Genomic DNA, 23,479 nt, shown 5'->3' on the forward strand with positions numbered 1-23,479 from the left:
TACTCTTTTGCAACTGTTTCTTCTGTTACAGAGTTTGTTTATGGCAGGAGACCACCAGATTGTCTTTTTTTTTTTTTTTTTTTGAGGATAGCATCTTGGTTCTGTTAGGGATAGCATGATCCATGCACCCTTGTAAGTGCTTATAAAGTTAATTTAGTGTAGGATTCAACAGTCGTACCTCTATTGTCCATTTGCATGGGTGTCGTGAAGATTGCCACTTCTGTCTTGAGAAGAATGAAGTTGGCTTTGAAGACATTTTTTACCATGGTTTCCCTAATGGGGGCTGGGGAGCAGGATGTGGATGTCAAGGGTGATTAGCTTGTGGTCGAATATGACCAACAAATTGACCTCTGGGGTGGAACACCAGTCCCCCATGTTGGTAATGACCAGGTCTAGGATATTGCTGCCCCTGGTGGGGGTGTGTATAAAGTTGATCCAAGGCATTGAAATTTATGAATTCCAGAAAATGTTGAGCAAATGAGTCAGTACAAGAGTAGTTTTCCCAGTTAATGGTGGGGTAGAAATCGCCCATTATTAGGGTGTTTGGTTGTACCCTAATATTTTCCAGTGTATCAAGAAACGAGTGGGAATCCTGGGGCACGGTGGGGGATCTGTAGCAATCTACAATCTGGATTGTGGTCTTGCCCGGAGTTGGTTGCACTTGGATAATCTCAGATGCATTATGCTGAGCAACTAGCCTGGAGGTGTGGATATCCTTAATGAATATAGACACGCCTCTGCCTTTAGTGTTTCAGTCCAGGTTAGCTGGCCGAAAGGTGTGGTATGAATTACAGCCTGGTAATGCAGGGGTGCTCTCTGTAGCCTTGAACCAGGTCTTTGTCACTGCACAGATATCTGTGTTCTCCATTTTAAGGAGTGCCTCGAGTGAGTGCGTTTTGAGGTTTATACTTCTAGCATTACCCTCAGATTTGCTTGCTTGTACCTGTTACAGTGGTGAATTCTTTCATTTGAACCTTGCCTAAAAAAGACACTATAGGGGTGGCAAGAGCCTTAGCCAGTATCCAGAATCCCAAGGGCGACAGGTGCAGGCCATCTCTGGCAAAGCATCATGGTCTGTCAATCATGTCATCCCTGGCAGGCAGATGCTAGATTCCCATAGAATGACACCAGAAGCTTAGCCAATTCTTGAAGTCAATCATTTTGTCCTTGTACTGTGGTATCATTCTGGGCAATTGTAGGATGCTACTCAGGGCTAGGGTCATACCTGCCTGGGCTACGAGATCAGAGACCTCCATGTCTCTTCATGCAGTCCAGGGAGGTACATCTCTGGTCATTCACCCCAAACCTGGACAATGACAGTCATATTTGTACTTGTGTGCATTATGTGGTGGATCCTGGCACTCGGCAGGCAACTGACATTAACTTTCTCCTTGTTTAGCCTGGTGAGTGGAACATCAGTGTGCCTGAGTATAGAGGCACCTATGACTAGAGTGTTGGGTATGTTGTTGTGCCTTATGGGCTGTGGTTGAGTGGCACATGAAGTTTGTAGGCTGTGTCATTTGGGTTGCATTGGGGGGTGGAGGTTGCTTGTGTTTCTGCTTTGGAGGTCTCTGTTGCTTACGCAGATTTTTATTGAGAGCCTCCGTGAATGTAGGTGTGTGTTTTATGTTTCTATGCGTGTGCTTTGGTGGTGTATGTTTTGAGGGACTATGTGATGAATGTGGTGTGGTGCAAGTGTTTATCTTCTCCTCTTGACTGTCTAGTCCAGTCTTGGGTGACGAGAGCTTTGCTTCCAGTTTGGCTATATAAGTGCATCTCTCACAGGTTGTAGTGTTGGGTGGTAGGAGTAGAGGGTTGTCTGTGTACATGAGGCAATTGCTGCATTGCCGCAAGATGCCCAGAATCATCAGGTAGACCGGGGAAAACACCAGGAGCTTGACCCTTGGACATGCCTGGATAGGTCCTTATTTATTAAGTACTAAAAGCAGTTTTCCTTTAGACAAGTGAGAAAAGTTGAGTGTTGTAGTAATTTGTAGCGTATTTAGTGCTTACAATGAGTTCTGAACATTTGCTGAGCTGAAAGAAACAGCTTTGAGTGCTAAAACTAAAGAAAAAGGCTAGTTCTAAGGGAAAATTTGAAGAGCAGACTTTATGGCGCCTGGAATAGTTTAACCCTAGCTAAACGGCGATACATAGTGTATTTCTTTTTTTAATATAACAGTAGCAAACTGATTTAAACAAATTAATCAATAAAAAGCTAAAAACTGAGCCCCATTCCAGCAGTCTTCAATCAGACAAGTTCTAACTGCACACTCCTACCACTAGGGTGAAGGCGAAAATACTCCAAAAAAGATGCCCTGGATTAGTACTCAAGTTATACAAACAACACTAGATATAGCAGGTCTGAATCTAGTCTATGCTACAGCAAAAAAGCTTACCAATTTCATAAAGAAACAGTTTAAATAAGCAGGCACAATAAACCTTTAACCAGAAACTCCCAGCTCAGAAGGACAGAATCTACCCTCTCCTCCCACAAGAGTGCATACCGCACCTTCTTAATGAAAAATAACTGGTCAGAAGCCCAAGTGCTTAAACCAGAACTAATACACTTTTAGAATAAGAGTGTAAGCCATCAATCAGCAACTCCCCAACTTAGAAGGATGTAAGCTACCTGTCCTGCCACAACAGTGCAGACCACAAATCACCTTAATGTAAAACTGGTCTGAAGCCCAAGTGCTTAGCATAGTCATAAGGCTTACTGCAGTTTACTAGACCCCCCCCCCCACACACACACTAGAAAATAATTAAACATCAAGTTTTTCAGTCCTTTCAGCTACCACTATTTATTACTACTGTGATATTTAGTAGTTAAAAAGACATACTTGCCTCCCTATATGTATCAAGAGAGTATTGGATATGCACCCCAGTGAAATACCTTCCCAGTAGTCTAATTTGTTAAAACCCTTGAGCATGTCTTGCTTCATAAGTTACCATGTCTGCCCAGTCAGTCAGTTCCACTTAATCCCATCCATTTCATATGCTTGAGTTTGCTTTGTATTGCTTAATTGACTCTTCTCAGTCCAAGTACAACTGTCATTGCCTCAGGTGAGATCTTAATATGGTTCATCCTGGTATCTAACCTAAACCAGTAAATCAAAATAAATCTGCAAAATCTCATCACCATCTCCAACAGTGAGATTTTAATATGATTCATCCTGGTTGATAACATAAACCAGTAAGTAACTCTGCAGAATCTCGTCACCACCTTCAACAGTGAGATCGTAAATGGCTCATCCTGGTAGATACCATAAACCAGTAAGTCAGAATAAATCTGCAGAATTTCATCACCTTCTCCAACAGCGAGATTTTAATGTGATTCATCCTGGTAGATAAAGTAAACCAGTAATTAACTCTGTAAAATCTCATCACCATCTCCAACAGTGTTATTCTTTATCCTCATTGAAGCTCTCATAGAGGCCCTCCCAGATGTACATGCTATTTTTGCAGTCATCTTACACACACTCATTTCTGGCCTCTTTCATACTATCAGACTTCTATTTTTAGATCATTACTTTTACTCATGTTGTCTATGCATGTCACTAAACTGTTTAACTGCACAGTATGAATACCTTTACTCAAACCATGTGTCTCACAAGCATTATAACACAGTATATTTGACTGCTTGAAATTATTTTCCAAGTGCACTAAATGAAACCTCAATTTTTTTCGACACAAACTGAGTTCATTACATATTGAATAATTGATTAATTTGTGTCCAAAATGCATCAAAATAGTGCACTGATATTTGACCACTTTTTAAACAGATTAATTTACTAAAAAGCACTATTGTCTGTAAACACAACCTACCAGTAGATCAGTTTCCACTACTGAGGCTTGTTTTGCATAATGCACATTACATTTGCCGAGAGGAACTTTAATTTTTATTCCCTTGACTCCACTACATAAAAATGTTCTTAATGCTATTTTATTTTTTTTTCACGTGCTTTGAAAATGTACTGCCTATCTTGCAGGTATGATTAATATCTCTGTGGCATGGTTTCTTGAGCCTTTAGCCACATCACTTGCTCTGGGTGTGATGCATAATGGTTTCTTTATTACCATACACTATCATGAACAACCACATACCAAACTTACTATTGTTTGTTTTTATTTTCAACTTTATTTTGCTCTCATTTCACTCAAGTTTTATATTGCACACTTTTTTCCTCGGTCATTCTTTTATTTTAAATACGTAAATGTTCCTGTGCCAGTTGAGTCCCATCAGCACCTATTAACTTCTTGTACCCTTTGTTTCTAGTGAAACACAAATGCCTTCTACGTGGAAGATTCTTTTTTGGTTCACATTATTCCTAAAACTCTCAACTGCTTTGCAGAAAACGTCTGGACAAAGCTAAAATAATGTGGGAACACGGGCACAAAAATAGGTACAGATTTTAAATAGTGCTCTTATAAGCTTAGAAAGTTGCTAGAAAAACAGCCTTTGCATTAGCATGCATTTTCTGAAGGATATGAAATCTTAATCTCAAATGTATGACATTTAGTGACTTCAGTCCTCTGTGGTTTGCCAGAAAACCACAAACTTTATGAGAAAAGGAGAAAACAGGAGTCCATCTAGAAATTCTGATAAAATCTGGACAGTTGAGAAGGGCAAACAACTTTTCTGTCTCATCTTTACAATCACTTGTGTTAAATATTTTAATTCCTTCACCTGTGACATGAACAAAAACAATATTTGATTTGGGGCTTTTGTCAGCAGTTTCCATGAGTTTTTAAGGAGATTTAAGGAAATGGTACTGTAGTGAATCTACTTTAAGCCTTAAATGAGGAAATGTAGCTGAAGAATTGAAGTTCAGCATTACTGACTGCAAAATATCAGAAACATTAGATTGCAATATTAATAGCAAAATTAGACAATGTTGTTTTATATGCAAATTATTGTAATGACTCATTTTAACACTAGTAATATGAAAATGAAACTGTAAGCATTAATGTTTACACTGGAAATTGAAAGATGGGACACTGTTGCCACTGTGCATGGTTGTGATCTTGTAGAGGTGTCTTGGAACAGGAAGAATTCCCAAACTTGAAGAAAATAGTTCCCAAAGTTACAAAAGTTGGTGTAGCATGAAAAAGCAGCATTTTGTGCCAAATTAATTTTAATTTTAATATAGTGTACCCAGCCAGACCCCATATAGTATATGCACACACTAAAGCATGCATAAAGTTTACCTGATTAAAGAGTTGGTATATAAAAACGTGTGTTCACCACAATCCTTTACTGAACTACACTGGTGGATTGACTGTGCATAAGAGAACCAGTTATTGGTAACATCCGATCATCAATTTATATATTACCCAAACTACCACTACTTCCTTACTGCATCCTGAATGTCTGCTTTTATGCTACAGCAAATGGAATTTAACTATTCTAAACCAAAGTTATATATGCCTCCATTTAAACTAATATCCAGTGGATTATCTGAGAAGGTAGTCTACGGAGTCGTATCAAGAATCAGGAGAGAATTCAGAACTTCCTGATGACACTATCTGAAGAGAACATTCATGATACCATTAGCTTAGTAAGAGGTACAAACCAAGAACAATGTTTGCTGTGTGGAAGGAATTATGTTCACTTCCTGAAGTATGTTAAGCACCTAGTTCATTAATAAAAGTCTAACTGTAAAAACCTTGCTACAAAACAATAAAATAGTAGGTAGTCCACAGTTGAATTAAAATGGTAGTTCACAATTGAGTTAAAAATGGAATATCCTTTATTAAAACACAGAAAAGTGATCCAAGTATAATGAAAGGAATCAAAAACATTCCTTGTTATATAATTCGGTTATTCGGAGCAAGGGAGAGGTTACAGAGGGGTAGCTCTGTTAAGAGCAATAAAAGCATTACAGTAATTCCTGTAACCAAGTCCCCCTTAAAACAGTAGTGCAATCAGAGACTGTGCTCCCTAAAACTAAAAGGCTAGAGACAAAACTAGTTTAACCCTTTATATAGGCTAACCAAATAATCCAAACTATATTAAGAAACCAACTAAAGTGATTAGCTAACAAAAAGATCTACCACTAGGCATCTATCAACATAAATAAATATAAACTAAACCACTTCTAACAAATATTGCTTTCATATCAAATACTTGAGGTTTCTGTGTCAGTGAATTATAAAATGAATGAAAGATACCTTACTCTTCCAAATATATAGCATATGGAAGATTGAGAAAACTAGCAAAATAGCCACAAGGGCTGAACTATTGAAATATAGTTGGACAGAAAATACTGCTAAATATTGTCAGCATTTTACCTTTGTACATGACTCAGAATGACAGTACAAGAAAAATATAATTATTAAAATGTCCTTGCATGCAGCAACAAAGTGATGTTTGCATTGAAATAGTGGAGTGCAGAGGGTTCATAATGCAATGTTATGAAGTCTACAGATGGAAAATACTCAAATAGAGCATCTAGAGATGTAAGCTGCTACCTTTTAGTCTGACCGGAAATGAATCTTAAAAGGAGGCATGATCATTAAATTTGTAGCTTTAAGAAATTAGCTACTTACTCTAATGAATTCAGTTAAAGAATATGCATCATGTGATTTCTTGTCTCGTTTAGTGACAGTGTTAAAGGATAAAGGTGGGAGTATGCAATTCTACTCGGACTCATTCTGTGAGCTGTCCTGGTACATCTAGTGTGACAAATTGTACGTACGATATCCTTTTAAATGCCCAGGCGAACACGGAGTTCCAGAGCTGCCTTATCTGTATCATTGCTGAGGGCTGGGGAATTTGTCCGAAGCTGGTGCGCTTCCTTGATGCATACCTATTTTGTTGTAACACCTTTTTTCCTTGTGAAAATGGAATGGAGAAATGCGAAAGGATAGTTCTATCAGCTGTGTTACTTCCAGGTTACTACAATTAATGTTGAGGTACATTTGTGACAGGTTCAGTGACAGCAGGGAAATTACCTTGACTATTGGGGTGTTTCTTGATATCTTAATATGGTGGATTGCTGCTACTGAGGAGAGATGTCTCTCTGAAAGCTTTCACTGTCTGAACTTGTTCTGGGCTACAGTATGATGCCAATCTACCTTACAGCAATGTCAGTAGAAGGTAAAATGCCTGAATAATAAATATGGGGTTTCTCCTGATGGTAACATGAGGTGCTTTCATTAGCACATTACTTAAGTTAAACTGCACTCTGAAAGTGGCATGTACCAAGCGGGACATCAGCATCTTTCTGACGGTTGTGATTCTCACTGATTGCAGTACATACTGTTCAGCCGCAGTTCTGACATACAGTGATGCCCATGATGAGAGGACAGAACATGTGTAACATGGATACTGCATGCATCTAGCAGGCTGTAATGTCCTAATATGTTTGTCCAATGGCAACATCTGTAGAAAGAGGTAAGACATTTCTCTCACATTCTGTTTGTCTCTCTCACTTGCACACAGACGCATGTACAGGGGTATATTGCTGCCTGCCAGCAGGATGCAGTGCTCTGACAATATTTTGGAGTTTAGCAATGTCACCTGCTAGGGACTAGAACATGAGGACACAAGTGTGACTCTCTGAAGGTAACTTATAGCTGTTTTGCACTCTCCACCCTCCTCCCTTTGCCCTGGAGAAGTGCATAGGCTATGCCCCTTCACTTCTCCCCCTTCTTACATGGCTCCTTCAATAGCAGGACCATTAAATGAGCCCCCATTTGCCTGGGATTGTAGTAAGTAAGTTAGGGCTCCATCCCTCTGTGCAATGGAGCCTGGCATAACTAAGTTGGTTGTCAGTTTTCCAATAAGGACATCCAGAAAAGAAGTATTAATGACTGTTAACTTCATCCATTTACTCTAACACTGTATGTGGACCATAGTCAACATCTGATTGACCATTTGCAAACATCATCAAAGTATTAAGTGCATTGCATAATTTAAAATCAGATCTTACCGAGCACTTTATAAGCTCTCCTGTTTGTGTACTGTCTCTTCATCTTCAGAGGATGGACTATTCCTTGGTATCTTTCCACTGCAATACATGTCATTGTGAGGGTGCTAGCAACGACTGCTGTGGTCTGTATAAATGGAACGATTTTGCATACAAAAGGTCCTGAAAGAATAAAAGAAGACCATGTTTTTGGAAAGTAAATCTTGCATACGTTTAAAGTATTTCTGAGCATTACTTGGATAAAACACTGACTACCATCAAACAAAGATGTCAAACTAAACTCCCTCCATCTTGAAGCCATATAGATCATGTTCCCACATTATGTAGAGGTAGGACTATGCCCGGGATTTTCAGTCTTCTGTTACTTAGCTTAATTCACTTCATTTTTCTTTGATATTTCCAGTACTTTCCTTAATTTTGCCTTTCCAAAGAAATTTTCTCATTTCAACAATTTTGCTTTTAATTCAGTGATCCCAAGGTAAAACTTGCTAAGCACAATTCCCTTATTTAGATGTATGATGCTAGGCAGTGTGGCAGTTATATAACTGAACTTAAATCATAAAAAAGGCCAGGAAGCTATAGTAGTCGTCTTGGATATATCAAACTATTTTACAGATTGTATAACATTATACATTTTATTTGTGTGAAAGAAGAAAACCGCATAGTAACTTTGTCTTGGTTTAACTTGTTGCTAGCCCTTGCATCTCCTCTTGCAAAGTCTAGATCTGATGTGCAGTGCTGTTCCATTTTCCAATATAATAAAACAGAAATTTTTATACTATCCTCTTGCTTTCATTGTTTTATGAACGCTACAAAGCATCTCGTATTTGGTTTCGGGTTAATTCACATACTGTCAAGATATTTCACTTCCGATTGTTTTTGTCTTATGAATAAGAATTCTTGGATGCTTTTGACTTGTATTGTTTGAGCTCCCTTGTCATCCTTTCCTTAAACTGTGGTATTGTACGTGGATACATTTGGGTGAGAATCGACATCTTAGTCTGTTGCTCATTCCAAAACTCCATCCAGAAATCACTATCTACAATTATAGGCAATTCATTGAGTGAACCAGAAATCACTATCTACAATTATAGGTAATTCATTATGAGTGAGCCAGAAATCACTATCTACAATTATAGGTAATTCATTATGAATGAGCCAGAAATCACTATCTACAATTATAGGTAATTCATTATGAGTGAACCAGAAATCACTATCTACAATTATAGGTAATTCATTATGAGTGAACCAGAAATCACTATCTACAGTTATAGGTAATTCATGAGTGAATCACATCCGATTACATGATGTAATAAAGGTTTAGTTTGGCAGGTTTCTTTCATTTCCTTACATTTCTGAATGCTACAGTTTTGCAATATTGATGCATGAAATGTCATGTGATAAATTTTGAAATTTCAAGCAGTTGACCTAAAGTAAAAGGTTAAAGCTTAAAAAGGAAAATGAAACTACCATTACAAAAATATTGGAGAAAATGACGTTTTTTAATTAGTCTAGTTTTCAGGTGCATTGCACCCAGAAGAGTTACTGCATGGAACATATATTGACAATCATTTCTAGATTATTCAAGTTTCAGAAATTCCTTACTTTCATAAAAATGATGTGGGTAGGTCTGTGTAGGTAGGTATCCAAGAAAACACCACTATGCAATTACGTTGCACAGTAAAATGGTAAAGGATATTATTTTTAGTCACAAACAATAAGCTAGAATAGTAGGTATCCATCCCTCTTTTCTTACCAAAGGGCACAGAATTTAAAAAGAAGAGATTAACATCTATAAAGTGTTCACTAGCACCAAGTTCATGGTTTACTAGGCTAATGACCACAAGGACCTTTTTAAGCCTAGCCATGCATCCCAAATCTGGCAAGCTCTGGTACCCTTGATAAGTCTAAACAGAGGCTAGGGAGATGAAACATTTACAAGCAGGAGCCTGGGATCATGAGCCATTATAGGCTGCCTGTGTCTATTAGAGACACGAGTGTGAAAACAGGGATGAATTTTACTGTTCCCTATCAAATTTTCCAAGTGACACTTGAACTGGGTTAGGGAGGACCTCTGCTTCACATTGTAGGGTTACATATATTGGGTAGTCTCTGGGCTACATAGCTGGCTATCCAGAAGGTCCTATTTATATCACAGGCAAGGTTCAAGTCTTTAGAATGGGTAGTTTTGTTGCTGTTTGTTTTGTGGATATGCAGGAGGTCCATCTGTGTGGTCTTTCAATGCCCTGTATGCCAGGTATTTATCTCCCCTCAACAGCCTGCAGGAGACTGAATACAGGGATAGGACCTTTGAGACCATCTGTAAATGACATGTTACTTAATACCTGTATTCTTTTAGTGAGAAATCTCTGTGGATGTTCTTTGTTGGAAATGCCTGGTTAGGTACATACCAAGGGGGGGTATGGTACTCGATGATGGGTTTAATGAATGCTGAATACAGTTGAAAAATGACTTCTTTGGAACTAGGTGCCATACCTTTATAAGTTGCGTAACATAGAATGATTTTCTCACTACTGTAGACACATGTTGGTCAAAGGATAGATTACTGTCTGTCCCCAAGTCCCTGACTACTGAGACAACTCTAAGGGTCGTGTTGTCAATATGATAGTTATCACAGGTGGATGATTTCATGAAAGTTGCTGTTGTGCATTTCTTGGCATAGTCTTTAGTCCATGGCTCTAACACCAGTTGTTTATCAACCCTTTCTGGAGAGCATTCGTGTTGGTGTGGGATTCAATGACAACTCCTAATTTGCAATCCTCTACAAATTTAGAGAGCCGGAGACCATTGACATCGGCCTTGAATTCAAGGAAGTGAATGCCAAAAAGGAGTGGCGCAAGGACCAATCCCTGAGGGACTCCTCTTGTGACTGGTCTCTTTCTAGAAGTTGACTCCCCAGTTCTAACTTCTTGGGTGCTGTCTGTGTGCCGATTGGCTATCCACTGGGTGACATATGAGTTTGTACTTAACCTCTTGAGTTTGTCAGTAATGCCCGAGTGGCGTATTGTGTCAAATGCCTTGGTCAAGTCAAGGTATGTAGTGTGAATCATTTTGCCCTCATCCATTGCTTTTGTGAACTTCTCAAAGTCCACCATGTTGAGTAGGTATAACCTATGCTGGATGAAACCAAAGTAGGTTGGTCCAGTGTCTAGAGGCTTACTATATCGTTATTAATAGATTGCATGATGATTCTTTACATGGCTTTGCATACAAGACCAGCAAGACTTGTGGTTCTGTAATTTCCATGGTCTGCAGAGGGATGACTGTTGCCGTCCTCCATTCATGAGGCATGCAGGGAAGGTTGAGGGGGAGAGAGGGATAAAATTGGAGCTGAATTTGTTGGTCCGTGGATTTGCTACATCTTCTGGCTCAGTATAGGTGGTTCCATTTACAATGAGCTCTGCCCACAATTGTGTATTGCCTTTGAGGTTATCCTTGACCTGGGAGGCCAAATTTACCTCAAATTACTCTTTGGTAGACTTTGTCCTCAGAGTTTAGTTTGAGTGTTTTTATTCTCCTGGGTGGTTCACCTCCTACTTTTGCCATGATTTTCTTCCTTCTGTTATGCAGCCTGTTGAATTTGTAATTCCACCAGGGTGACTTATTTTTTTGAGTTAGCTCTGTACTACTTCCTGTTGGATATAGCTTGCCTCTATTCAGCTATTAACATGCTTGTATAGGAATTTTGTTATCAGTTCTGCATAAGCAACAGTGTTCCCTAGGTTTATAGTGGCTTGAAATTTTGCCAGGTTATCTCTCAATAGCAGGAAGTTAGTCTTAGAGTAATTCTTGAATATTCCAGGGTTATCTGGGGGCCCATGTTTTATTTTTACTTCAAAGAAGACTATTTTGTGGTCTGACCTTACCAGGCAAGACTTTACACTACGGGTTTGTAGCGCACTCCCATATTGGTGAGGACCAGATCCAGTAGGTTTGCATCTCTGGTTGGTATATTGACAATCTGGCCCAGGGAGTTTGTGTTTATAAAATCCAGGAATCTTTGTGCCTGTATGTTTGTTGTATAGGATTCCCAATTTAATAGTGTGGTAATTACTCTCCCACGAATATGGTATTTGGTTGGATGGTGAGTGTTTCCAATAAGTTTAAATACATGATATGGGTTTTCTGAGTCATATCGAGAGACCTATAACTTGCAAGAAAGTGGTATTGGATTTTGCCTATGGTGGTTTGAACATGGAGTAGCTCAAGTGCATTATCCTGTTTAACCAGCCTTGATGTATATTTATTTTTGATGTAAATCAAAACACCTCCACCTTTAGTTCTTGTCTGTGTAGTAGTTGGTTTAAATGTGTAGAAGGCATTATAACCTTGCAGCTATTGGTATGCTTTCCATGGCTTTAAACCATATCTCTGTGACTGCACAGACCTCAGCATTCTCTCGGGTGAAGAGAGCTTCTAATGAGTACAGTTTTTTGTTTAGACTCCTAGCATTGAGCAAGTAATACCTTTAAATTGTCTTGGTTTTAATTCGCTATGTCGGAAGTACTTTAATTTTTGCGTTGCCTAAAAAAGGCACTAAGGGAGGGACTATGTTTTAGCTAATATTCTGAAGCCTAAGAGGAGATGTGCAAACCATCCCTGGCAAAGCAGCGTGGTCTGTTGACCATCTCCTTGTAGTGACAAATACTGCACCCCCTTAGAATGAAGCCACAAACTAAGCCAATTAGTCATTCATCTTTTGTTCATATTATGGCATTGTCCTTAGAGAAGGTAAAATGCTGCTCAGTGCTAGACTCGTACCATCTTAGGATGCACAGTCTGAGAGCTCTCTGCAGAAAAAAACAGGATTTTTACAGTTTTTTATTCGGTTCAATGTATGTTTGATTATCCGAACTACTGAATGTCCCAGTTTGAATAATCAACTCTCCACTGTACTTCAAAATGTCTCTTGCTTTGGAAAAATGGAGGTTTACTACATTACTTTGCCTTCTGTATACAAGAAGGTGAATAAGAAACTCAAAAGAAGCCAAGAAAAAGACAAAGCAATGCGGCATCACAGGCAAGAATACTTTGAAAATGAATCTACCAGCTTCTTTTCCAGTAAAGCATGCATTTCATTCCATGTGTAAATGTTACAATGTCTTCAAATTACCCTTAAGACCTTTCAAGCTAATGTGAAAAATGCTCCTAATTTACACCTTCAAATAACTGCCTACAACAGTTAATGCATTTAAAAATAAATCCGGTTCCCAGGTTATGGTGCTTAGTACCTCAAGTTCATGAATTATTTCTTTCCCTGCAGTTGCACTGCCTTTTGAAAGGTTATACCACTGTGCAAGTCTAGCCCCCCCCCCCCCAAAATCAATAAAGCTTACGTTTGTATTGTAATAATTTAACCAAAAGACATACCCAAATGTAATTATGGTACTTTTCTGTTAAACCCCTATCACTTCGCGGTGCTCTTTCACTGGTATTTCAGTCCCGGGCACAAGTCTCTGTGTGACAACTACTTCTGTACAATCGCCTGACAAGTGTCTATTGTACTGTTAGGTGTACAGGACCATGTGGTCATTGCAGAAATAACTGCAGTCCACTGTTAAACCTCAACCATTCACAGGAGGCTCATTTGTTTTATGCATATGTCAGACAGAAGCCAGTACTCGGGAGAGAATCCCCAGCCACTGTAGAAGAAGGGTAATGTAGGGGAGTACCAGTAGGAGAGAAGGTGAAAAGATGTACAGTTCTGGATATGTCTGGATCGGGTCATGTTGAGCATGTATAATTTTACAAAGTACTGAGGAAGATGTCTGCCTGGTCTCCAGATTAATGTGTACTGCTGTGCAGTCAAGAACTGCAACCTTTATAAAGTACACTTCGCTTTGCGCCTGTATTTCTCCGCTATGGCAGGTGTTCATAGTTGTTCTGCCGTACCATACATGTAAAAAATCAACGGTCTTGGCAATACTCATCACAGTCCCAGGTTTATTCGGTCAGCCATGACATGCAAACGAAGGAGTTGTTATGCACATTGTAACCACTGTGATCGTGCAGCACCAGACAAGACATTCGTGTCTGCAGTACTGCTTGCCAAATCAAATAAAAAGGAAAAGTTAACCTTGCTAATGAAAATGAGTAGTTGTCACATCACGTGTCAGTCCTGCAGAAATGATAACATGCCACCGAAACACAGCAGCGCGAAGATGTGGTAGGGGTATAATGGAAAAGTACCGCAATTCCTTCAGTTTCATAAGCTATTGAATGACTGTAATGAAGTATACATTGTGGGCTAGACAACATGGCTGCTTGTATTTTAAGAGAAAACTTGCACGATTTTTCATTACTACTCTATGCAATATAATTTGTGTGTATTTCAGATGTTTATTGTATCTACTCTTTGAGATGTTTTAGAGTTCTTGTTTACGTAATTTGAAATGTATCTTTCGTGGAACTTTTCTCCCCGGGCCTCCGCTGAAAAAGCTTGGCTATATGGGTAGTTAGCCAACTAAATTTGAGAGGTGGAAGAAGAACCCAGGTGCCTCTGGAGAATGTTCCTAGCAAAGCTTGATCTGAACATACAGAAGGGCTCAAGCTTATTGCTTTGTAAAATTACGTATAGTGGGCAAAGCAGGTGCAAGAATACTTCAAAATCCAGCCTTTTCAGACATGCCATAGATGAATCGAAGGCACTGGTAGAGTGAGCCTTGACCCTGCTTGGATAGTTTTGTTTTGGTGAGTATAATAAAATGTAGTAGCCTTAGACAACTGTTTGGAAATATTCTGTTTTGACACAAGATGTCCCTTACTTTCACAAGAACTGAACAATTAATCCAAAGATCTGAAAGATTTAGGTCTGTGAAGACAGTAAGTTGTCTGTGGACATCCAAGGTATGGCATATCCTTTCTCCCTCAGTTTTATGTTCAGGAACAAAAATGGGGAAATGGATAGTTTGTATAAAGTAAACTCTGATACCACTTTAGGGATAAAAGAACTAGTTCTCAAAGAAACATTGTCCTTATGGAAAATGAGAGAGGGTTCTCACCAATACTCTTCTTGCAGAAGTCAAAGCGACCAAACTGTTTTCCATGTTAAGTACCTCAAGTCACCCAGATTAGCTAGTTCAAATGGATCAAGTGTTTAGTTTCTCTAACACAAAACGAAGATCCCAAGGAGGGGGCACTGGTTTTCTTGAAGGCCTTTTATGCAAAACTCCTTTCAAGAACAGTTTGGCATGAGACTACAATGAAAGAGGAGGATCCATGGGCAGAAATGATGAAATGACTAATAAAATAACCTTGACAGAGGAATAAGAAAGGCTCTAGGATAGTAACTCACAAATCTTGTAGAACCAGAAAATAACTGGCCCTGAATGGGTGTTGGTTGTATTGTTGGCACCAATTAGAAAACCTTTTCAATTTGCTAAAATATAATTTTCTATTAGCAGACTTTCTTGCCAGTATTAATACATGCTGCAAGTCCTCCATAAACAAATGCCATAAAGGAATTAAGGTCCTATCATCCAGGCAGGCAATAGAAGTTAATGATGTCTGGGTGTATCGAATGCCTCTGAGTCGATCCAGTCTCTAAGGAAGCTTGTGGTAATTGCAACTGGTCATTTGAAAAAGAAGGGAGAACCACTTTTTCTTGGGCCATAAGGGAGTTGTATACATTGATCTTGGGGGGTACCCTTCTGAATCTTCAGAAGTACTCCAGATATTAGTGGAAAGGGTGAAAAAGCATACCTGAACTTTCCTGTCAAGGAAAAGAAAATGCATTTGTCTTCCAGGCCTGTTTTCATGGTGACCCGGAACAAAATCTTGCCAGTTGATTGTTCAGAGAGGAGGCAAAGAGGTCTACTTACAGAACTGCTCACAAATGGATTAAATCTTGGAAGATCAGCCCTGATTTAGTTATTTCGTAAGGATCTGCCCAGGTCCTGCCACACAATTTTGGTATGAGAAGATGTAGGATGCCTGTTGAGTGAGATTGTGCTGTGAAGTTTATATCCCAATCTAGCATGGCTAGTCTGCCTAGGGGTTATAACCTAGTCGCACTTTGTATGGTAATGTAACACATGACTGATATTGTTTGTATAACGACTTGACGTCTTAAGGACCAAAGATGGTTCAGAGATCCAAGTGCTTTTATCAGGATAAGCATATCATTGACATTTATGTGCTTGTATATGTCCTTGATACCCCACTCTTCCTGCATTTTTATCCTGCCTGAAACTGCTCCCCAAGCAAGGGCCAAAAGCACCTGTGGTAACTAAATGCTTTTCAGCATGGAGGGATGGAGAAGGGGAGACCTGGATTTAATGATCTGTTGTCTCCACCAAAACATTTCTCGCTTGACAAAGTCCATCCGTAGTCTTTGAAAAGATTAAGGGTGTTTATACTGGGACCAAAGAGATTTTGGTTGCCACTGCATCTTCTTCATGTGAATTCTTGCCATGGGTGTCATGAGAATCATAGATGCCATGAGACTAAAACTCCTGAGGTATTCCCTCACAGTGATGAAGTCAGTAGAAAATCCTTAGAAATAGATGTATATAAAGATCTTTCCTTTTTTTTTTTAATTTTTTTTCCTGTGGAAGGAAAGCTCTTGGAACTGGTGTGTCTGACATCCCAGGAACACAATTCCATGTGGAGGAGTTAAGACCTTTGAATGTTTTCTTGGAATTCCAGCTTGTGTAAGAGAACTCTCACCCACACTTTGAAAAATACTTTACAAAGACAAACCAGTGATCTCACTACAGAAAATGTGGACACCCTGTTGCCTGCAATGAGCTAAAACTGGAGCTAGACAATTATTGAGCACTATTGGTGCAGTGAATAGTCTAAAGAGTAAAGCAGATAACTGATAATGTGATCCAGACACAAACCTCAAATGTCTAACGTCTGGACAAATAGGGATGTGTGACGATAAGCATATTAAAAGTCTAATGTTGCCAGGAGACTTTAATGAAGAAGAGGAGGTAACAGATTGCTTTGTGACATCATTTTGATTAAAGGCTCTGTCATAAACGGGTTTAGGAAAGAAAGGTCCAGAACTGGTCTCCAATAATTTTCTTACATTGGCTCTAGGAACATCTTGGAAAAAAACCCTCCTCCATCTGGAAAGGAGGAACTGATCCTATCACTCCTTGTGACAGGAAGTGATGAACTGGTGAAAACTGTTTGACGTGGAGGACTAGGAATAACCCCTTGGAAAGAAGGATTTCCATCCAATACTGTCTGTAACTTTGAATGATTTTCAGAACATTTGTCTGAAACTATCTGCTGACTAAATGAAAAATGGAGAGTCATACTTTCTGGAAGGAAAATGTCCAGGGCATGAGGTGCTTACAATGTTTCTTGAATAATCATTCAGACTTTTTGTACTGTCATCGGTTTTGGGAGGTCTGAGACTTTTTTGGAGCCCCCCTTGCCATTTCTTTTGTGTCTGTCTACCTGTATTTTGTCAAGACTGCTTATTCTGTTTTTTTTTTATTATTATTGGATGAGGAAATGGAAAACATCTTTGAAAGTTTGAAAAAGGAGGGATGAAAAATCTTGGTGATTCCCTGGATCAGCTAGACCTTTTTCATCATACATTTTGATCATCTCTGCAGCAGAGGGGTCAAATACTAAATTTAAATTTAAAATCTCATTTTTGACATCTGGGTGGTTCTGAGAATGAAGCCATGCATACCTCCTCTAAACAGTACCAGTGGCCATAGCCCTAGAAAAAGCACCAACAGTCATACACGCTGTAAACAATGAGTAGTGACCTGTACAGTAGAAGAAATTGTTATTCACTGCCAACTTTCTCACAAGACAAAACTGTAGATAAAACATTCCTTATATGTTCAGTTTGTCAGAACATATTTTAACACAGGAGCCTGACAATTCAACATTCTGTAAATCAGAGTTGCAGAAGTATATACTTTCCCCCATACCTATCAACAATTTCTCATCCTTCACAGAAAGAATAGGATTGGAATTAACTAAGTGCTTAGCAGCAGTGGGATCAAATACAGTTATAGCTGCTGGGTCTGGCTGGGAATGAAGTATAAAAATTTAAGACAGAGGAAGTGTATCCATTCTATCTGCCTTTGTAAAGGCAGTTGGCTGACTATTAGGAAAGTTGAAGCAGTAATACACACATCCTCTGAAGCAGACAGACCAGGAGGAATGGGTATAGGTTCTAGAAATTACTTATGAGGGACTGAGCAACCTCTGTGTTCTCCCACTGAAAAGACTGGACGAATCAAAAACTGAACTGCTCTGAGTGTAAATCAGAACTATGAGGGAAAAGATATCCATCCCTACTACTTCCTTTTCAGTTTCAAAATCTTGAATCTCTTCAGGAAATGATGAATCCCTTTTTTACTGGAAACTGATTTACATGAAAGTAGCTTGAATTAAACCATGAGCTTCACCCATTAAACTACTCCTATTCAAAGACAATTGAGGAGAAGATGCTTTGTTTTCTGTTCCTTTTTGACAGGAAAATGGGACCAACCAAGTTAATGGCAGTAGCAGCTTCCCCAGGGATGGGAACAGCATTCTGAAACACTGGTGAAAACTTCCTGCTCCATTTCCCAGGGCCAACAACAGTCTCTCACTGCTCACTGAGAAGGCCCCAACAGCTACAGAGGATGTGGCTTAACCCCCAGTCCATAGTGGCTGTAGGTGCTACACCAGAGGGATTCAGGGTACATTTAGTGGGCTGATGTACAGCAAATAGCCATGGCAATCACCCACCTGTGGCTGAGGCAAATTGCTAGTCTACTTGATGGCAAAGTCTGTTTGATTAATTTTTTTTCTTTTTGCGGCTGGAAGAAAGGAACAGCTGTGGGACTGGTAGACTGTTCCATGGTCAAGCCAAAAATAGTGCCTCTTTCCCGGAGAAGATGAACAGCGATAGGTGGTAAATATTAGTTGACAAAAGTTACTTTTTCGACAGAAACCAAGTAAAATGCACTTTAAAAAACATGCCAGACCAACAAAAGTAAAATAAGCAATTTCTCCACAGGGAAAAAAGTTTTCAGTTACTTTACATGACTTTTAACTGGTGTGCTAATTTTTCTGTCAGTTTAAAAGTATGTTACAGTCATGAGATGGTCCATTAAAAGACTCCTAGCTTTAAAATAACTTTCCTTAAGAGGAAAGTAATAAAACATCAACAAAATTAAGAAAATGGAAGTTTCTCTAATAGGGAACTTTTCTGCCCATTAAAGGAAAGCACAAGCCATCCATCGATCCTCAAAAGCTGCAGAGGCGCATACTTTGCTGCAGTAGTAAACCCTCTGAAGGACTTTGTGCCCAAAACTTATCTTTCAGTCCCCTCGGCTCAAGCTGCCTGGCAGTCTGGGTGTCTGGAAGGTGCCCTGAAGCTTTCGAAGCTGGCAGGCAGTTATATCCTTGGTAGGATATACTCCCTAATATACATATATAAGGCTACTGCAGCAGTGATCAATATCGTGAGCATTAAAGATTACTTCTGTAATGACAAAAGCATTTATTTAGATCTTTTATTGGCCCTGTTTGTTTAAAGTCCCATGGTTCTCCAAATTCTTCCCTCCAGAAGAGTGTATGAATTCATCTTTGTCAGAACAAGTCCAGTCATCTCAGAACATGACAGAATCCTGATAGGAACAAAGTAAAACCTTTTAATAGGCATACAGGCATTGGATCATTGTTAAAGGTCTTGGCTTTTGTCCCTACATACCTTGGGTCTTGTATGTATGTATACATACATATATATATATATATATATATATATATATATATATATATATATATATATATATATATATATATATATGTGTGTGTGTGTGTGTATGGGTGTGTGTGTATATACTAATTAGCTGTCCAGATTTTTTTTGGCTGGATATACTTAGTTTTCAATGGCTTTTGTACCGATTTTCAATGCCTGCAGTTTGAGAAGTATGCTCCCTGCACCCATGCTCTAACCCCCACGTTTGGAAATAAGGTACCTTAGGATAGAGAATGAATGTGTGAAATATGACCATTTATGATGCTAAGATGGTCAACAGGCATGAATATGTCTTCATAGATTTTTTTTTAGGACAGTGTCTGAATGGAATCTCTCAGCATAGCTGTGTTGAATGTTGGCAAAAACTTGATCAATGCTTAGATTGTCATTTTCTCTGATCCATCTTGCAGCAATGTAGATTTGTTCTGGTTTATCCTCCTCTTTACTAAAGCTCATCAAAATGCTTTGTTTTAACAGTTACAAGTTAGGGTAAAACTTTGAGATGCTTTAGTGATTTCACTACCAGAAACTGGTTACAATCACAGCCTTCACAATATGGCATTTGGGGAAAAGGGTTAAGGCAGCAAACTGGAGTTCCTGTAGTGCAAAGTTTGATTCCCTCGGCCGTCCTTCACTTGTGTGATCTTGAGCTAGTTATTTTGTCACACTATGCTTAGGGGCAACTGGGAATTTGGACTAGGGTCCCTAGAGCTGTAAGCCTAGTAACTAAATATGAGCCTTCCAGCCATCCTCTCAGAAGCGGGTGTTTTTTCTTCACAAATGTCTCTTCCCTACTGTCACATTTTTTTATGAACATTCCTTTATACAGAATCTTCTTCTACTAGTGATGACATGTACATCCTTTTTCTTTCACTCTTTGGTAGTATCTACCAGAAGACGTTGATGCTACTTGCACATTTCAGTGTCTTCAGCTGTGTACTTATCAAGTATTTGTCTAGTACAGCTTTACATTCCTACTTTGCCTAGGTAACTGAAAATGCTTAGTGGTTCAGTGTACTTGCCCGTCTGTCAAACTATTGAATGAATGACTACAACATTTTTGTTCATACTGTAAGCTTGGTTCATTTCCTTATAGAACATGTTTTGATTATGCCCTGTTAATTATAGAAGTATGGATGTAACAAAGCAAACTGGTGTGGTCTCTTGGTAGTAGTATAAAATACATAGCTAAGAAATGGAAATACATTTATAGGATCCTGTTCTCTACAGAATCTGTATGAGACAGGGAGTTTTGTAATGTTTTTCAAAAATATTTTGGCAACAAAGCTGAAGACAGTAGAAGTTAAGTATGACAGGAGGTGTTGAGTCAGTAATCCCTTACTCAACAATTTCTGTGGCACACTTATTTGTCACATGAGTTACACATGTATGGCTGCCTGGATGATGCCCTCCCTGCTAGACCAACCAGCTCTCACTATTTTGGTAGAACATTTTTTTCCAGGACTGATTTGCTCCATCAAATGATGTCCCTATTTTCACCATGAATGTTGTTTTCACTACAAGCTGTTTTTTGCACTACTTGTACCCAGAGCTGGATCATGGTCAAATGGTACTCTTGGCAGCACAATGTATCCAAGCCCCTACCTCATCCATACCAGTAGATCAGTACTCGGGTAGCACTCCTCAATTATCATAGCATACTGGTCAAACCTGTCAGTATGCATACTGCTTTGTAATTTTACTTTTAAAATGGTCACAGAGATATGGATTTAATTTGACTTTTTGCAATAGAAACACCAAAAGCCGTTTGATGAATTAAAAAAAAAAAAAAAACACACAAGTTGAAAACAAACTTAGCATGAGCAAAGGTAAACTTCTCTTCCTTTGAAGATTTATTGAAAAAGCATCTGGCAATCTATTAAACTACAGGATGTGCAATGATTCACTGTCAAATAGCATGTAGTGAAGCACTTGCATGTTTCCGAAGGGTGAAAGAATTCAAGACAGATATACAAATGGATTTGCTAACAGCTTGGGACAGCCCAGTGAACTTGAGTGTTTCTCTTGAGAGCATTTCAGGTGCACTGTCTAGTCACATGACTTGGTCAGACTCCTATACTAAAAGTGGAGGGAATCAAACCTTGCATTACAAGAAGCAGCTCATCAACCACTCCTAGCATACTCATCTGCACCAAGTAACATGCAAATGTTGTAGCCCAACATAATGCATTTCACACTTGTGTGCCCGCAGTAAACATGTTAAATTGAAATGCATCCATAATTATATTAACATTATACTTTGATTTCATGCTGCTAGTCTTATTTGCAGCCAAACATACTTAGTTGTCGAAACAAGGAACCAAGGTTTGTATTCAAACATGGTTCATATGATGCTCTTGATTACAACTGTTTCCTTACTTTGGACCATAACTACTTGAGATACAGGGACTAGATATTCTTACAAACACACGCACATGACTGCTTCAGACCCTTGTATGACTGGATGCATTCAGATGTTTTGCTTCAGATCATATGAATGAATGAATGTATGAGTAACGACCAAAAAGTGTAATCCAGCTCACTGCTGTGAGAACAGTATCATGCAACCCACTGAGCACCATTCCCTTCTAATCTTCAAGCTGTATAATCGGGGAGAAAGACCCAAATTCAAAATCAGATTATAAATATTTCTCGTATACTTACAGATACTAGTATAATAAAGCTTTCCATTAGCAACTGTTTCCTGGAAGATACAATGTCTTAAACTTGCATGTTTGTACTTATTTAATAACTACAATCCACAATGATTTGTGAGAAAGCCACAAATATTACAAAGTACAGATCAAAACACATTTCATCGTATTCATCCAAGAGTAAGGGAATAAATGCACATGTGCACACACACCCTAATTTACTTCCCACCCATGCAAAACAGGCACAGTACATAGCTTTAGGCTTCCAGTTGTTTCACCTGGTATGTTTCTTCTGTTTAAATGCTGTCAGAATGTATGTAATACATTTGGACAGCAACAGCAGTTAAATGGAATCATTTATAATAGAGAAACAGCAGTTGACTGCTGTCAGTTTGATAAGTGGTAGCTGTACTAAAATATCTCTGGCTATAAATTGACAATAGTCAGACCTGCTGTCTTTCTATTGTACAAATTTTCTATCCAAGAGCAAGTTGCATGCATCTGAGTGAAAACACTTAGGATTAGTAACACAGGAGCAGCTACATGTTTTTATGTTGGTATTAAAGGGCTATGGATCTGTCCTTCTCCTTTGGCATAACTACAGCACCTGAGCTGTTGATTAGCACTAGGCAACAAATTCAGTCACCAGCAATAAACATCTTCACATTAGTAATAGATTTATAGCATTACAAAACAACACGGGGGGGCATACTAACCCTGAGTAATTACATGTCTTTGATAGAGGGGTCTTTGTAATGCAGCCTTAAAACATTTCAGAACGGGTGGACTGGTACACGTGATCTTAAACCATAAGTTGTACATATACAGAGTAAAACAATGTGTTTCAGTGCATCATGCATCTCTGTAATTTTATTTATTGAAACACCAGACAGTGACATGATGCTCTATACCTCGAGTTTGTCAAGCAACCTCTCTTTTGATCACCACATTGCCACTGTGGTCAGAAAGTCATCCTGTGTGGCACATCTCATTACTAAGGGTTTTGCATCCAGGAAGAAAGAGATCATTGTCTCCCTCTACTCTTACCTTATTAGGCCAACAAAGTACCTCACAAAGAGGATCCTAGGCCTTAAACACTTGTCCTATATGGACAGACTCAAAACCATCTCCAACTTTTTTGTCTCATA

The 23,479-nt window shown here is 38.9% G+C and overlaps 1 protein-coding gene across 1 annotated transcript in view; it reads right to left on the reverse strand.

The window, feature by feature from the left end:
* The window catches only part of LOC122811287 (pyroglutamylated RF-amide peptide receptor-like), a 708,130-nt gene that overhangs the window by 122,803 nt on the left and 561,848 nt on the right, over positions 1 to 23,479 (reverse strand). The window contains exon 2 of the mRNA XM_044083029.1: positions 7,938 to 8,096. Coding sequence (XP_043938964.1) covers positions 7,938 to 8,096 — 159 coding nt within the window. The remainder of the gene's footprint in view (positions 1 to 7,937; positions 8,097 to 23,479) is intronic.

Source organism: Protopterus annectens, chromosome 9.part0 (genome assembly GCF_019279795.1).
Source record: "Protopterus annectens isolate FY-2018-M chromosome 9.part0, PAN1.0, whole genome shotgun sequence".
NCBI classification, from domain to species: domain Eukaryota; kingdom Metazoa; phylum Chordata; order Ceratodontiformes; family Protopteridae; genus Protopterus; species Protopterus annectens.